Here is a 17589-nt window from a genome sequence, read left to right on the forward strand (position 1 = left end):
CGATTCCAGCTGGCTTTGCACGGGGCTCCTCGTCCCTCTTCACCACCCTAACGAGGCAAGGGCAGAGTTAAGGAGCACAAGCCTCTGTGAACTGGGGAAACGGTATCTTAGCGCTGCCCCTGCACAGCACAAGCACTGGTCAGAGGCTCATTCAGCAGCCTTTGGGACACCCAGTGGGGCAGACACAGAAAATCCCGAGAGGGCGCAGGGGACATGATGGGAGGCAGGGCACAGAGATGAATTGGGGTGGGAGGCAGCAGGGAGGGTACACCCCAGAGGACGGCATCCTCAGCCCTTCCCCTAGGTTACACTACAGACCGTGCTGGCCTGACAACCCCCCCCCCCAAAACAGTGAAGCTGCCTGAGACTGCAGCAGAGCTTGGGACACCTAACCCTGAACCCTACAGAGGGTGAGTGGACGGTCTGGGGAACTATTTCCCAGCTGAGCCAGGATTGGGCAGTGCTAGCCACACTGGTGGGGCTCACCTTCTTCGAGCCATGCTCCCCAAACTCTCTTCCAGCACCTATGACCCCCAGCAGGCAGCTCCAATCCCACCCAACAAGTGCCGACATCCCTACAGGGCAGCCCCACCCTAGAGCATGGGCTGGGCAGCCACACTCCATCCTGCCCAGTCTGGATCCCCACCAGCCAGCCTGGCAGCCCAGAACCCTGCGGCCTAGTACAGCCACAGCCTCCCTCCTCAATTCCGCTACCGACTCCATACCCAGCACGGGGATGCAGCTGCCTATGGGGTGGGGTTCAGGGGCTGGGCATACAGTGATCCCTCAAAAGGCAGACAACTCTGGTGTGGGACAGGAAAGATGCTGAACAGCTACACAGCTGGAACAGTAACCAAAAGCTCACCCCAAAGAGAAAAGCAACAGGAATTGTAAGGAATCTCCAGGATGAAACAGAGCATGTCCCTCAGCACTGCCTGCCATGGGGAGCCCCCCCTATGAGCCCTGCCCCCACCTCACTCCCTGCAGCACAGTAGGGCAAGCACTGACAATGAGGGAGGAGCATCCCTCCCCCTAGCTTTCCAGGGGAGCTCTCCCCCCTGCAGGCTCCCCTGGCATGGCCTGTCCAGGCTCCCCCAGCCCAAATCAGCTGCTATCCTTGCGACCTCATCCACATCTGCCCTGGAGAAGAGCTCAGGCTCCCAGCCAGCGCTGCGATTGGACCCACAACCCCGCACACCCCACCCTATGGCTAGCAGCGCTGCACCACCTCTGGACATGTGGGCTGCTCCAGCCCCCACCCAAGATACACAACCCCGCCCCGCAGCCGTAACCCTATACCTGGACACATAACCACAACCAGGTGCACACCCTCGTGCAGAAAGGCAACCCTGTATGAACCACACACAGAGACACAACCCACAACTCTATACATTCTACACACAGACACACAAGCAGAGGCATAACTAAGCACACTCACAACTGTATACACTCTCTTTCACATGGATACACACACACACACTAACAGAGACACAACACTATACACACAAGATACAATTATATTCAGGCACATATGTCCTGGACACACACACAGCAGCTATAGGAGCGGCCACTTCAGCAAGCCAGAAGTAGAAAGGAGATATGAATGGGGTGAGTGGGTCTCACACACACACCCACATCCTCAGAGGGAGAGAAACAAGCCAAAATACACAGGCACACACTTGTGCACTCACACAGGGAAAGAGTCACATGCTGAGAGAACCCTACTGACACGCAATCACACACGCAGACACACATAATCACACTGACAGTCAATCGTACACAACCCTACATACACCCACACAGCGATACAGAGACAGACACAATTTTACCATCCCACAGGGAGAGAGACACATAGACACACAACCTTTACGTACACACTGAAATGGTCACACGCTTGCATGCACACACAACCCAATATGCACTCACCAGCATGTACTTGAACACACAACCCTCCAAACACACAGACCCAAGCACAGAGAACCCTATACACACAGGGACAAGCCCACAGACACAAAGTAGCACACACTGACTAGCAGTCACACACACGCACACACTGACAGCCACAATTACACAATCTTGCACATGCTGACATGGCCGCGCACACACGCAGCTTGGCCACACTCTCTGACACAATCCCCTCACTTGCACACAGATACAATTGCAGCCCTCTCCCCATACACTGCCACCAGCAGGGGCACACACAACCTGACACACACAACGACACAAGCTGCAGCCTGACACTGACACACACATCCTTGCACACATGCACGCTGACACACGCACCCTTGCACAAGCACACCCACACAACCTGGTGCACGCACACACACAGTCGCCCCCCCCGCAGGGACGCGCCGCGCGCGGCCCCAGCCGCCGCCTCCCACACGCCGCCGCCCCCGCGCCCGCCGCTCACCTGGGCCCGGCGCCCCTAGGCAGCCCCGCGGCGGCCCGGCCCCATGATCCCGCGCGGCCGGTGCGGGGCCCCGCTCCTAGCGCCCCATGCCCGGGCCCCGGCGGCTCCGGTGCGGCGGCGGCGGCGCGCGCGGCTGGGCGGCTCCGGGGCCGGCGCTCGCCTCCAGCATCCCGCACGCCGCGCGGTTGCTAGGAGACGCGCTGCCGTTTCCTCGCCCGCCGCCAACCCGGGGCCAGCGCGCCGCGCGCAACGCGCGCCTCGTGCCGGCGCGTGGTTAACCCCTGCGGGGCCGCGCGGAGAGTCCTTCCCCCCCCCCGAGCATAATGCCCCCCCATCCCCCCCACGGAGAGTCCCGCCCCCGCGATCATAGTGCCCCCCCAGGGCTCCTGTTCCCCCCAGAGAGTCCCGCCCCCGCATGCTTCCCCTCCACGGGCCTCCTGCCCCCCCCGGCCTCCCTCCCCCCCTGCTACCCCCTCACGGAGAGTCCTGCCCCCACACGCTTCCCCCCCACGGGCCTCCTGCCCCCCGCGATCATAGTGCCCCCCAGGCCTCCTGTTCCCCCAGAGAGTCCCACCCCCGCATGCATCCCCCCCCAGGCCTCCTGCTCCCCCCAGAGAGTCCCGCCCCAGAACTCTTCCCCCCTCGGGCATCCTGGCCCCCCCAGCGAGTCCTGCCCCCCGCGATCATAGTGCCCCCCCCAGGCCTCCTGTTCCCCCCAGAGAGTCCCGCCCCCGCATGCTTCCCCCCCACGGGCCTCCTGCCCCCCTGCCCCCCGCGATCATAGTGCCCCCCCAGGCCTCCTGTTCCCCCCAGAGAGTCCCGCCCCCGCATGCATCCCTCCCCCCAGGCCTCCTGCTCCCCCACGATCATAGTGCCCCTCAGGCCTCCTGCCCCCCCCCCGCAGAGTCCTGCCCCCCCACATCTTCCCCACTGGCCTCCTGCTCCCCCACAATCATAGTGCCCCTCAGGCCTCCTCCCCCCCGCAGAGTCCTGCCCCCACACACATCCCCCCCAGGCCTCCTGCTCCCCCACAATCATAGTGCCCCTCAGGCCTCCCCCCCCCCGCAGAGTCCTGCCCCCACACACATCCCCCCCAGACCTCCTGCTCCCCCACTATCATAGTGCCCCTCAGGGCTCCTCCCCCCCGCAGAGTCCTGCCCCCACACACATCCCCCCCAGGCCTCCTGCTCCCCCACAATCATAGTGCCCCTCAGGCCTCCTCCCCCCCCGCAGAGTCCTGCCCCCACACACATCCCCCCCAGGCCTCCTGCTCCCCCACAGTCATAGTGCCCCCCCCGGCCTCCTGCTCCCACCACAAGACACTTGTCCTCTCATGCTCATATCCCACCCCCAGAGAGGGCACCTGCTCCCCCCACATTGCCCCCCTCACCCTCCTGTCTCCCCCCATCCCTCCCACAGAAGGCACCTGTCCCCCATGCTCATATTTCCCCCCCCCACCTCCTGTCCCCTATCACAAGACTTGTCCCGCACCCTCATGTTGCCCTCCACAGGCCTCCGCCCCCTGCCGCATCCCCTCCACAAAGAGACCTCCCCCACACGCAGCCCCCACAGAAACCTGCCCCCCTGCTCATATTGCCCCCCCAGAAGGCATCTGCCCCCATGCTCATATTCCCCCACTGCTATCACCACATGCAACCCTCCTCCTCAGAGAACATCCCTCCACCCCCAAAGACACCTGCAGCCCCTTCCCCTGCACTTACACCCTCCCATTCACCCTCCCCCCATTCACTTCCCTCAAAGGAGGCAAGGTGGGGCCTCTCACACATCTTATCAGCGGCCCAAAGAAGCCACCCCCCAATTGACAACAGCCACCAACCCCCCCACCCCATGTTCAAATACACCCCTGCCCAACTCACCCATTCCGCCCTACCTGCTATGCCGTCAGCCCGGGGCCCCAAGTGTTAGGGGACCAGCCTGAAGGAACAGCACCGAGGGCTGGAGGAGGGAGTCAGGGGAGGGAAGATGGGGGTGGCTTAGGGGGACCAGGCAGGAGGTGGCACTGGGGGTGGGGGCAGCATGACATGAGCTGGACAGGGTCTATGGAGGGAACATGGGTGCAGCAGGCAGGGCAGGAGCTGGTCAGGGAAAATGAGGGGCACAACATAGAGGAAGGCAGTGACAATGGGGAACAGTCAGGGTGAGCACACAGTGGGGCAAGAGGTGGGGGTGACCTGGAGAACTGGAGCAGCAGTAGGGGGAAGTTCAGGGAGCCTTGGGGGGGCAGGGTGGGGGGGTGAGTGTGACAAGGGGGCTGTCAGGAGAGCTGTGGATAGAAGGGGGAGAGGTGCAGGAGGGAAATCCCAGCTGTTCCCTGGGTGAGTCCAATGGGATCCCACACCTGCCTTGACTCTACCCCACATATGCCCTAACCTTCTGTCTGAATCCTGACCCAACCATTCAATCCCACCCACAAACCATAACCATAACTCTCCCATTTATCACCCCAGCCGTAATCCCACCTCCTCAACCTTAATCATAACCTATAGCTCGTCTTCAGCCTGTCACCCTGACCCCCCTTAACCCAACTCCAAACTCCTCAGGCCCCACAGAAACCCTACCAGGCTACTTTAAACTGGTTCAGTGAGACCCAGCCTGCTGTGTGCAGGGATGGTCTAAGAGCAGTTTCAAACTGCCTACAGCGGTTTAGTTTTGCACCACAAACTAAACTGCTATAAATCAGGTTTAAAACCACAGAAGCAGACAAAGCCAGTGTAAAATCCACTCCATTTAGGCCATGTCTTCACTACACATGTAGTGGTTTTACATCAAGCTTTCTCACTGTAAGATCCTAGTGGGGACAAGGCCCCGGGTACTTTTTAGCTGCCTGGAGTGAGGCATGGTCAGCCCTACATCCTCATGCCCTGGGTGCATCTTCACTTGGAAAAACCGCACTGTTAATTCAAATTAGCTCGACATCTACCTAGCTCAGGCTAGGAGGGGGGATGTGAGCAAGTGTTGGCTAACAATCAACATCTTGGAAAAGCCTCTGCCTTTAAACACAAACTAGGGACAAGGGTTTTTTTCCATATAGGTGACAATCCTAGTGCAGTTTCAATCTGTGTTAGCAAGCAGAGGTAACCAGGAACAGGGACACTGCAAAAAGCTGTGTTCTGAAATTAGCTAACCCAGGTTAGAACAACAGTGGATGTGGCAGCTCAGGTTTTAAGGTAGTGTAGCAGCTCGAGTTAAAGCTGCCAGAGAGACATGGTTGAACTTGCGCTGAGAACCCAAGTTAAAAGCCAAGGTGCCATATCTTCACTGCTATTTTACCCCAGTATAGCTAATCGGAGTTAAGAACACACCTTTTTTGTTGTGCAAACACATTCTTAGGACTGGCTGGGGTACACTCTTCCAGAACTAGGCTACAACTGTCTGCTCCTAAATTAGCTGAGGTAACACCCACCCATCCTCACCCACATAGACATGGCCTTAGTGCGAACACTCCACAAAGATCTTCCAGGAGAGGAACATTTGCCCCCAGTCACAGTCCCTACGAGGTGGAGGTTACACGTGTTCAGCGTCTTCACCAGGATTCACCATAATGTTCATCTGCTTGAATTAACTAGCAACCACTCAGGAGATGTTACAGCATGATCCAAACCTCTAGTGGGCCCTAAACTTTACCCTTCCCCCAAACTTACCCATATCTGTACCCCTAATGTGTAGACTTGTACAGATAACCCACACACCCCCAACCCCTTACCGTAGTCCAGAACCCTCACCCCTAAATTAACTCCCTGCTTTTAAACCTTAACCCCAACTCTTACCCCATAACTCCTACCCCTACCCACCTGAACCTTAACCCTAACTCCTCACCCCTCATCTGTAATACCTACCATAGCCAATGACTCACCCCTAACCTCCATCTGAACCCAAATCCCTGCCCCTGTGCCCTCACCCTAACTTCTTCCCTACCTCTCACCCACCAATTCCCAGCTCCATGGCTGCTCCAAGCAATACTCATCCCTGGTGTGTGCAGGAGACCCAGGCATCTGCAGCAGGGCCTGGGGATGCTGGGGGGAGGACAGGCCTGCAGGGACATGCTGACTGAGGGAATGGAGTAGGGGGAAAAACAGCCTTGAGAATGGAGGGGAGATTGGCAGAGATGAGCCACCCCAAAGGAAAGATCCGGGCCAAGCCAGCCACAGATGCCTCAGCCCTAGAGCTCTGGAGGGTTCCATGATCAGCAGGGTTACAAGCTGGATGGGAGAGATCCCATCAATGCTGCAAGGAACTGAGGGGGAGGGCACTTTCCACTGGCAGTCAGTGCTGATCCTACCGTGGCACTAGGGGCCCTGTGTGCGGGGGGGGGGGGGAACAGATTGTGGCAGGAGCACTGTACTCTGGGGGGCAGAGGACTCAGTAGGGGGCGCTGTGCTGCATGGCATAGGGGACTCAGCAGGGGGAGCTCTCCCCTGGCAGTTAGTGCTGATCCCAGTGCAGTGCTGCAGAAAGAGGGAGGGAGAGAGAGACAGAGAGTATGTGTAATAGGGGGCGCTGTGCTGCATGGCACCTGGGGGCTTAGCAGGGGGCGCCAGGCTGTGGGGTGCTTGGGTGGGGGCTCAGCAGGGGGTGCCGGGTTGCAGAGCGTGAGAGAGTGCAATAGGGGGCGCTGTGCTGTGTGGTACCAGAGGGCTCAGCAGGGGGTACCAGGCTGTGGGACACCGGGGGGGGGGTCATCAGGGGGCCCTGGGGGGGCTCAACAGGGGGTACCAGGCTGTGGGGCACTGGGAGAGTTCAGCAGGGGGTACCGGGGTGCAGAGAGTGAGAGTGCAGCAGGTGCCAGGCTGCGTGGTGCTGAGGGACTCAGCAGGGGGTGCTGGGTGTGGGGCACTGAGGGGGCTCAGCAGGGGGTGCCAGGCTGCAGAGAGTGAGTGCAATAGGTGGTGCTGTGCTGCGGGGCACTGGGGGGCTCAGCAGGGGGCGCTGGGCACTGGGGGCACTGGGCTGTGAGGCACCAGGAGGGGCTCAGCCGAGCGCACTGGGCTGCGCGGCGCCAAGTAGGAGGCTCACCGGGGGGCACCGGGCTGCAAGACACAGGATGGGTGCCGGGGCTGTTTCATCCCCACAGCAGCGAGGCTGCGTCACCTCCCTTCATCTCTCCTTGGGGTTTCCATGGAAACCTTTTAAGCCAACTTCTCAGGGAGACAAATTTCTTTTTTTAAATGCTGAGAGGAAAGGGGGGAGGGGGTATATTAGTGCATACGGGGCTCGGGGGGGGGGGCGAGCCTGGGGAGGAGAGAGGGGAGCTGAGGAGTCAGGGGGGCAGACACAGGACACCAGCCTGACTCCTCCACATTCCCTCCCCACTCACACTGCTCTGAAGGGCCGTGGGATCTAGTGGGTTAGAACTGGGGGTGAGGTGGGGTGGGGGGCTGGAAGCCAGGACTCCTGGGTTCTATCCCCAGCTCTAGGAAGGGAGTGGGGGCTAGAGGATTAGCGCAGGGGGGCTGGGAGCCTGGACTCCTGGATTCTATCCAGGGCCAGCTCCAGGGTTTTTGCCACCCCAAGCAGCAAAAAAAAGCCGCAATCGCAATCAGCTCTACCACCGCAGCTTCAGTCTTCGGCGGCTGGTCCTTCGCTCCAAAGAGCCGGACGTGCCGCCCCTCTCCATTGGCCGCACCAAGCACCTGCTTGCTGGGCTGGTGCCTGGGCCCGGCCCTGGTTCTGGGAGTGAACCAGGCAGCTGGGTGCCTGCCTGCGCCACCTGGGGGCAGGGAATCTCACAGCGCTGCAGGCCAGGATTTCTGCCAGAGGGGTTCCCCTAGCAACTGTAGCCAAGCACCCATGCGTGGCTGCAACTCAGTTGAGTGGCTTATTATGGGATGGTTCTTCTTGCCTCCTTGGCATGGCACCAGACAGCATTTCTGGAGGGACACCCACTGGAACGTAGCAGGCTGCAGAAACTGGGAGTGGAGATCCCAATCCCCCCATACCAGCCAGCATCCCCCTCCATAATCCTCCCCACACAGACACCTCTCATTTCCTCCCTCCCCATACAGAGACATCCCAACCCACCCCACACCAGCCAACCTCACCCTCTCATATCCCTGCATGCCATGAGTTCCCCATCCCCCACAACCTGGCCAGCACCCCTTCCCTCATACAGAAACCCCCCCACTCCATCCCACACCAGTCACCACCTCCTCCCAATACCCTCATAGAAAGACCCCCCAATCCTCCCCACAGTCAATGCCACCCAGCACCCCCTTCCCCCATACAGAGCTCCCCCTCTCCAACCCCACCCTATCTCCCACTCCAGGCAGGGAGTTTAGGATGGGTACTCACAGCCTGCAGCGTGGGAAATGCAGGGACAGTTTTTCTGGGGGAAGCAAACAGGCCCAGTGGAACATACCCTGGGGGCAAGGGAAGGGTGGGTTCACCCAGATGGAGGCACTGGGTTAAAGTGAGTACAGAGGAGACAGACCTAACCCCCCCATCCACCCACCCACAACTGCCCTATCTCAAAGCTGTCTTGTTCTGAGAGCAGGAGCTCCACCCAGTGGGGACCAAGAGATACTGCATATTCAACTTGCCCCTGCCCTTACTGTGGAAAGAGGGACCCAGTGCACCTGACCTCATGCCCCTCCCAGAATCCAGGAGTGTCTCACTACAGGATCTGCTTGGATCAGCTGCTGTGGAGTGTTTGAATTACTGGATCTACCAAGGGTCTGCTGGTAGATCTTCTAGTGAATTCCCCCCCCCCCCCAAATTGGTTTAATTGCAGGATTTTCTAGGCCTGAGGACTGTGGAGGCATGTTTCACTGAGATTCCCTGGGGGTCGGGTGCTATGGCTCACGTTTCACAATGGGAACTACTGGGATTCAGGCACTATGGGCCTGCTTCACGTTAGGATCTACAGAGAATTAATGTTCCCTTATGGGATCTGTTGGGCTCAGTGTCAGAGCACATCACAGTGGGATCAAGTAGGGCCATGTGTCTGTGTGAACTTGGGGTCATTAAGTGCCATAGGGCATGGCTCCGTGGAATCTCTTGGGCACCAGACGCAGAGGGGAGAGAGTCTTTGGGATCACATGCCACAGAGCATGTTGGCTGTGGGTTCTAGTGGGGCTCATGAGGGACGTGTCTGTTGGATCTCGTGGGGACAGGAGACTGCGAGGCACGTGTACCTGTAAGATCTCAGAGGATCAGGCACCGGGGGTGAAGGGGGGGTCACTTGGGAACTGGGCACTGCAAGGTGAATGTTTTTGTGGGATCTAGGTGATATTTGCTGTAGAATCTATTGGGAGCAGGCACTCTGGGGTGCGTGTCTCTGTGGGGTTTACTGGGAATCAGGCACCACAGAGGAGGTTGGTGGTGAGATCTAGTTGGATCATGAGGCAAGTATATGCGGGACCTATTTGTGGAATATGTGTCTGGGGGATTATTGGGATCGGACATTTATTTCTGCATTCGCATGGGGAATGGGTGCCAGGGGTGTGAGTAGTCACTGTGGACCATGCACATCGGTGGGAGCTACTTGGAATTGGGTGCCATGGGGCACGTGTCCCTGCAGGACCAAGTGGGTTCATCCCTGTAGGCTGCTGGCTGGCCATGCCCTACTGTAGCCTGTCCCAGTCCCCACTCACCCCACGCCGCAACCCCGACTTCTTCACTTCATGCAGTGCCGCAACCCACCCCATGGTCCCCCAGTCCCCACCCCATGCTGAGACCCCCCACTTCTCCACCCTGTGCCCCACACAGTGCAGCGCCCCCAACCTCCAGTCCCTGCCTCCTGCCGTACCGTGCTCAGGCCGCCCCTCCACAGGGACGCTGACCGTGCGGCGCAGCAGCTTGGTCCGGCAGGGTTCACTTCGCCGTTCCCTCATCAGCAACGGGTGGATCTGGAGATGGGGGAGGGGAGAGACAGGGGTTAGTGCTGCATGGGGGCATCCCTTCTTTAACTTCCAACACCCCAGCCCTCGGGTCCCTGCCTCCCCCATTGCCCCCCAGCTGCCTGTGTCAGGACAGGAGTGCACAGAGGGACAATCCTCAACCCCTGAGGCTGTCACAGGTGTGGCTTTATCCTGCATGGGGGGGACCCAGCCGAGGGATGGTACAGCATTACCCCAGGGGACCAAGAGGGAGGAGGCTGCATAGCACCCCAGCACCAGGACTGCAGTCTCCCCCCCAAGATGAGTTCAGAAGAAGCCCTGCCCCAAGCTCAGGGGCAGGGGACACTGCATCATATTCTAGAGAGACCTCTCAGCTGGGGCAAGTCTGGGACCAGGAGGGAAGTGAGAGCTCTGGGTGAGGGGAAAAGTGGGGTGGGGGGTTCGCTCTGTGCTTGAGAGACAGGGGAGGGGGTGCTCCAGGAGGGAAGGGCAAGGGGGAAGGGATCTCTGCTCTGGGTGGGTGGGGGGATCCCTCTGGGGTCCCCGCAAGCTCTATGCTCCCCCTCGGCTGTATGTCCTGTCCCATCCCTGCATGTCTCACCTCGTCCTCGTCTAGCATAAGCAGCTGGTTTCCAGAGATGATGCAGAATCGTGGATTCCAGGCTGGGCGTTCGTAGGGAGAGTGCATGTAGGGCATGCGGTGCATGGGGGCTCCTCGCACATCTAGGGAAGGGAGAGAGGGGGTTAGAGATGATGCAATGGGGAGCGGTGTCTTCCTGGGCAGACAGAACCCTCCTTCCCTCCCCACACACACACCCCTCCCTCATTGCATGCACCCCTCCGTCCATCTCATCCCAAGCACACCCATCCCACACCACTCCTGCCCTCCTCACCCATGGGCATGCTTCCATCCACCCACCCCAACATATCCCTCCATCCATCCCCCTCACATCTCTCTCTCATTACCACACTCCCCACCCACACTGTGGGGCATCAGGGATGGAACTGACCCACTGGGCCCAGGTGAGGAATGACCAGGTCACAGTTGCACTCATGGCTGGGCTCCGCTGCCCTCCCGTACCCAACTTCCAGCCCAGCCCAGCCCAGCCCAGAACCAGACCTCAGAGCTCTGTCTAACCCTGTCTTCTCCACCTCTTCGCTCCCAGGCAAGTGCCCCGATTTCTCCCATTAGCCCAAGTCTAGCCACCCCCAGTCCCATTGCAGCTGGGCCATAGCCCCAGGGAGGACCGTCCTGGAATAACCTCATGATAGGAGACGTTCTCTCCCAGTCCCCAGTCATTGGGGTCAGCTCATGCTCTGAAGCAGTAGGGTTTTGACACTCCCCTCCCGTTTCAATAACTCTGCCCATGGAACCAACAATCCGCACAGGAAGATGCTGAAGACCCTGGAACAGCACCTAGAACAGTGGTTCTCAAACTTTTGTACTGGTGACCCCTTTCACATCGCAAGACTCTGTGTGCGACCCCCTTAATACATTAAAAACACCGTTTTACATATTTAACACCATTATAAATGCTGGAGGCAAAGTGGGGTTTGGGGTGGAGACTGGCAGCTCAGGACCCCCCGCCCCATGTAATAGCCTCGTGACCCACTAAGGGGTCCAGATCCCCAGTTTGAGACCCCCTGACTTAGAACTTTGATATACCCTTCTCCAGAAAGGAGAAACCATAGATCATCCCCAAGCAGGGCTGGCTCCAGGCACCAGTTTAGCAAGCAGGTGCTTGCCACCAGAGAGGGGTGGCACGTCCAGCTATTCGGTGGCAATTTGGCGGAGGGTCCCTCGCTCCCGCTTGGAGCGAAGGGCCTGCTAATTGCGGCTTTTTTTTTTTTTTTGGCTGCTTGGGGCAGCAAAACCCCTGGAGTCGGCTCTGTCCCCAAGCCAGATTACACCACCTCCAGCCCCGGCACAGAAAGTTCATCCCAGGCTAACCCTCCCACTCAACTCTTGCAAGGGCTGGATCACTGGCCACAGACTGATTCAAAGGCAGCGAGTCCAGAAAGGACCAGCCAGTCATGTAATTTGACCTCCTGTCAAGCACAGCCAGAGAATGATGCCCCAGCACCCCTGTACTGACCCCAAGAACCTGAGTCTGGCTAGAGCATCTCCCAGAGAGGACTGGATGCCCTCGGAGACAGCGAGCCCATCCCCTCCCTTGCCTTAATCCCCCCGTTAAACAAACTGAGCCTTAGTTCCAACTGGAATGTATCAGGCTTCAGCTTTCAGCCAGTGGTGGTTCTTCTCCCTTTCTCTGCTAGGCTAAAGAGTCCAGGTATTTCTGCCACGTGATGGCCCTTACACCCCGCAATCAAGTCACCTCTCAGTCGTCTTCCTTTGATCAGCTGAAGAGATAATGCCTGGGTAGCCACCCATGGTCTCCAGCCTTACAGATTGGTTCTGTGGCCTCTCCCATTCTTCCACATCCTTTTAAAGCATGCGGTCACTAGAACTGGCTGCAGTGCTCATCATCCGTCTCTTCAGTGCTGTCCGCAGAGGTAAGGTCACCTCCCCACCTCCTTGTTTAGACAGGCAAGGATCATGCCATGGGCTCATTCTGGGAGCTCATGTGGAGACTGGGTCTTAATATTGCCAATGCCAGGGGTTCAGAACCCACATGCCAGGGCCCCCCAAGTCATCCCATTGACTTAATATACCTAGCTGTAGACATTTGGGAGTTTGATGTACTGCGCTGGTGTAAAGTACTTTACCCTGGGAGAATCAAGCCTACACCAGGGCTTTTGCCAGCATAACAATGTCAGTCAAAAATCCTCCTCCCCAATGCACAGAGCCAGGCCAGCAAAGCTGGATGCACAGATCAGGCCATAGACTGTCTGGGTGATGCATCCATAATATATGGAAATATACCTATCTCATAGAATTGGAAGGGACCCCGAAAGGTCATTGAGTCCAGCCCCCTGCCTTTACTAGTAGGACCATGTACTGATTTTGCCCTAGATCCCTAAGTAGCCCCCTCAAGGATTGAACTCACAACTTTGGGATTAGCAGGCCCATGGTCAAACCACTGAGCTATCCCTCCTCCCCATATAGCACCAGGCACACAAGAGTGCTGGTGCCGGTCCTCGCTGAGGCTTTGGGGTGCCGGGTGTGTTATGGTAGCAAGCAGCAGCTGCACGGGAAGCCCCATAACTCAAAGCAGGGGGGCGGCTCACACCAGTGGGAAGCAGAGGACCCATCCCAAGCCCCAAGGGAAGCAAACGGAGCCAGGAGAATCTAGCACCACAGGCAGCATATGACTCTCCTGCCCCTCCGCAGGGGGCTACCCCATCCCCAGCACAGACTAGGGGGGCGGGGTCTGGAGTCATGGCCTGCCCAAAACCAATAACAGGCGGGGTGGTGTTTGCAGGGAGAGGAGCAAAGGGCTTTTGCAGCACAGTGCTGCCATCCAGTGGACATAGTTGGACACAGCACCTTTCTGGAGCCCTTTCCCTCCAAATACACCCAAAGGAGTCCCCACACCTGCTAAGGAACTCAGCCGTGTGCCTGCCCCAGCATCGCACGGGGCAGGGGGGCTCCCCCTGAGAACAGCACATAGCCTATGGGAAGGGACACCACAAGTCCTGACTCCTCCACCACTGACTCTATTCCTGGCTAGAACCCAGGAGTCCTGGCTCCCAACCCCCGCTGCTCTAAGCAGCAGAACCCATGCCCCCCCCCCCACACGCACGCGCGCGCAGCTGGGGAGAGGACCCATGAGTCCTGGCTCCCAACTTTCTGCTGCTATCTTGTTAATCGCTGTGCAAACTTTGGGCAAAGCAGCTGCCACATCCTCCTCTGCAGCTGGTCACATAGCTTCCAATTAATCCTTTAGCAACTTGGGAGAGGTCTGTGCTGCATAGCTAGAAGGTTCAGATCCTGTTGGTGGCTCATGCAGGGTGGGATGGGAAGGGAAGGGGGAATAGTGTGCAAAGTCATCGTTCCAGACTATGTCAAACTCATAACACATTTGCACAGGGGGACCAAGAGAAGGCTGCATGGACTATATGAATCCTGGAAGTCCCCCCACACCCAGTAGTGGACTTTGCAATCTGAACACTCCTTTTACCAAGGCAGATAGGGAGCTGGAGGAAGGAGCATGTGGGGATGGATGGAAGGGTAAGTGTAGGAATGGACAGATGGCTAGAAGTGTGGAGGCAGAGAAGTATGCATGGGGAAGAATGGAGGGAAAGCAGCTTGTGCAGGGACAGAGGTCTGGGTCCAGGGAGGGTTGAGAACAAATGGGTGCATGAGGAGGGATGGTGGGTGGGAGACAATCAAGATCCTGCCCAAGTCAGCATGAGGAGGTTGCAATAACTACTATCCCCGCACTGACCCCGTAGTGCAGGAGCGCCCAGGTGTGCTCACACTCCAATTCCTGCCTTCGTGTGTCTGGGATTGCTCATGTTTTGATTAAGGTGCACTGTGGGGCACTCACTGGCAACAGGCTAAGGGCTGGGAGTGGGGCCAGAGGGTGTCCAGAGGGCAGAGGAACCCAACCCTAGGTCAGAGGTCAGGCCTCAATTTCCTGAGAGCCTGCTCTTCCCAGGCCCTAGCGGGGAGGGGATTAGATGCCTAGCCACAGGGCAGGGCCAGACCAAGCCATTCTCCTCTTAGTCACCAGCTTGAAGCCACCCCTGGGCAGCAGGGCCCCACTCCTTAGTGCTTGGTGGGGCTCGGCTCTGGCTGCCATGGCAGGCTCAGCCCTGTTTTGCCCTCATGGCAGGCTCAGTTGAGCACCGAGGACTGCCTGGGGCACAGCTAGAACTGCCCGATGACCCCAGCCCCCAACCTGCTGGAAGACGGTCATGCTGTGTGGGGCTGTCGGGCTGCAGAGAGATACAGAATGCTGAACCCATACCATTCCACACAAAGCTGGATATTAATGATATGCAAATTATATGCAAATATGCAAATACACAATGCTTCCTTGCTCCAACTGACCTGCCTGCAAAAATGCAAATAAGCTCACCACATAATTTGCATAGAATAGCCAAGTATCCCAAGGACCTAGCCACTCCTAAAAGCTGGTGTCCCTGTTAGCTCCTGGGCCCTCCTCCATGGGCGGGGGGGGGGGCTCACTCAGCACTGGGTCCCCCAGGCCCACATCTCCTGCTCCAACCCCTCACAATCCCAGCACAGCCCTCTCCTCCCCCCAGCCCTGGCATCGCAGTGTGGGCTGACTGTCCCATCAGATCTGAGTGTGCCTGGAGATCCGTGCTGGGAAGTGACAGCCCAGGGAGCATGTGGGAGGGGGGGAGCCTGGCAGAGAGAGAGAGAGAGAGAGAGAGAGAGAGAGAGAGGAGACACCCCTCCCCCTCAAAGATACAGATATGGGCCCTTCCCCGCCCCATCCCCAGACTTAACTGGGGAGAGGATGCCTTACCCCTAAATGGGGAAGGTCCCCGAGTGCCCCCCCTCAGCACCACCTGCAGCTCATGACACTGCCATGCTCTGGGGATTCAATTCATGCCAGTCCCCCCGCCCAGGATGAGGGGGGAGGAGGGAGCATCCTCCAATGGGGTTACCTAGCAACCGCATCCCACCACCTCCACACACTGAGTGCAGGGAAGAGACCGTGGGGGGTATTTCATCCCAGCATCCCCCAAAGCAGGGGTGAGCCCCTAGCTACTCCAGCCCCAGCATCTCCCAGCAGGGGGCGCTGTGGGGAGTGGGGCAGGGCACTGGCTGCAGGGAGCTCTCAACTACTCCAGCCCCAGCCTCTCCCAGCAGGGGGCACTGTGGAGCGTGGGGCAGGGCGCTGGCTGGGGAGGGGGAGCTCCCAGCTACTCCAGCCCCAGCCTCTCCCAGCAGGGGGCGCTGTGGGGAGTGGGGCAGTGCGCTGGCTTGGGTGGGGAGCTTCCAGCTACTTCAGTCCTGGCCTCTACCAGCAGAGGGTGCTGTGGGGAGCAGGTATGGTGGGGCAGGTGCTATGTTTATTCCCTCATTAATATTTCTATTTTGGAGCTACAATAAATTAGCATAATAAATTATGGGGCAGTTGGGATGGGAGTCTCCACTTCCCACCAGGGTGTCCCCATCCCTCAGCACAGCGCGCGCACACACACACCTTCTCCACCTCTCCCCCAGCCCAGTGCCCCCTAACCTGACCCTGCAGCACAGCACCCCCTGGCACTGCACTGGGGCCAGCACTGACAGAGGGGAGATTGTCCCCTACTCCATTCCTGCAGCCCCAGTCATGCTAGCCATAGGGGGTTAATCCTAGCCTTGCCCGGGGTCTCACCCCCCACACCTCCTGGCACTTGCGGGCCAGACACTGGTGCACCACCTTGGTGAGGGTTACGTGTACCTTGGGCACAATAGGGAGAAGTGTTGGGCCATGGGGATCAGACAGAGGATGTGACACTCCCTCGGGCCCAGAGCCCAAGGACATGGGGACAGGAGGAGGGTGTTTGGACCCAGGTGTCTAGACAGCAGGAGTTTTAGGAGCCAGGTGTCAGGGTGCAGAGGGGTTCTGGTGGACTATCCAGACCATACATGTGACGTCACGAGTGGCATGCAAACCCCATCCCCCTGGTGCTTTCTGGGCCAGCTGAAAAGTGGGTCACACGGGTCTCCTGGGGATTTGCACCAGCCTCACATCAAGGGCCAGAGCCCCCTAAATGGGGCCAATGCCCCATACCTCAAAGTGGGCCCTGACCATGAGCAGGGGCACACTCCAGCAGGCCGTGGGCTGGGAACAAGTGTGGAGGAGGAGATGAGCTGCAGAGAACAACCCTCAGGGCCCTCCCTGGATGCTAGGGTCCCAGCAACCAATCTGGATCCAGCCCTAAGAACCCACCAGCCAACACAGGCAGCACTTCCCAACTCTGGCTACAGGCATCATGTGCTGTTCCCACAGGCCTGGGGTCCCCTCCCCCCACAGGCCTGGGAAGTGCACCCACTACCCTCTACTGCTCCCCAAACCCCTACTGCCCCACAGGCCTGGGCAAGGAGCCCCACTACCCCCGAACCCTTAGCTACCCCTATGGCTCCCACAGACCTGGGCAGTGTACCCACACTCCTCCCTCAGAGTCCCACCACCTTCTTAATACCTGCCCTGGGTTACCCCCCACTCCACTTCCAACCCCAGACATTCCCTCTCACGGCTTCTTCATATCCCACAGTCCCTGAACAGACTCCCCACACATCCCCCTCCCCAACTGAGCCCGACCCTCATACCCCCAAGCCCAGATGAACTCTCCAAGCCCCCAATGACTACACTGTGAACCCTTAACCCCTTAACCATTGTCTCCCTCATGTTCCACCCCACGGCCCATCCTCTCCCAACCCCACAGAGCCCCCTGCAC

General features: G+C 58.7%; 1 protein-coding gene across 1 annotated transcript in view; it reads right to left on the reverse strand.

Moving 5' to 3' along the window:
• The window catches only part of LOC123345813 (ras/Rap GTPase-activating protein SynGAP-like), a 52335-nt gene that overhangs the window by 33296 nt on the left and 1450 nt on the right, over positions 1 to 17589 (reverse strand). The window contains 2 exon segments of the mRNA XM_044982869.1: positions 10176 to 10275; positions 10868 to 10989. Coding sequence (XP_044838804.1) covers positions 10176 to 10275; positions 10868 to 10989 — 222 coding nt within the window.

This window comes from Mauremys mutica, chromosome 12 (assembly GCF_020497125.1).
Source record: "Mauremys mutica isolate MM-2020 ecotype Southern chromosome 12, ASM2049712v1, whole genome shotgun sequence".
NCBI classification, from domain to species: domain Eukaryota; kingdom Metazoa; phylum Chordata; order Testudines; family Geoemydidae; genus Mauremys; species Mauremys mutica.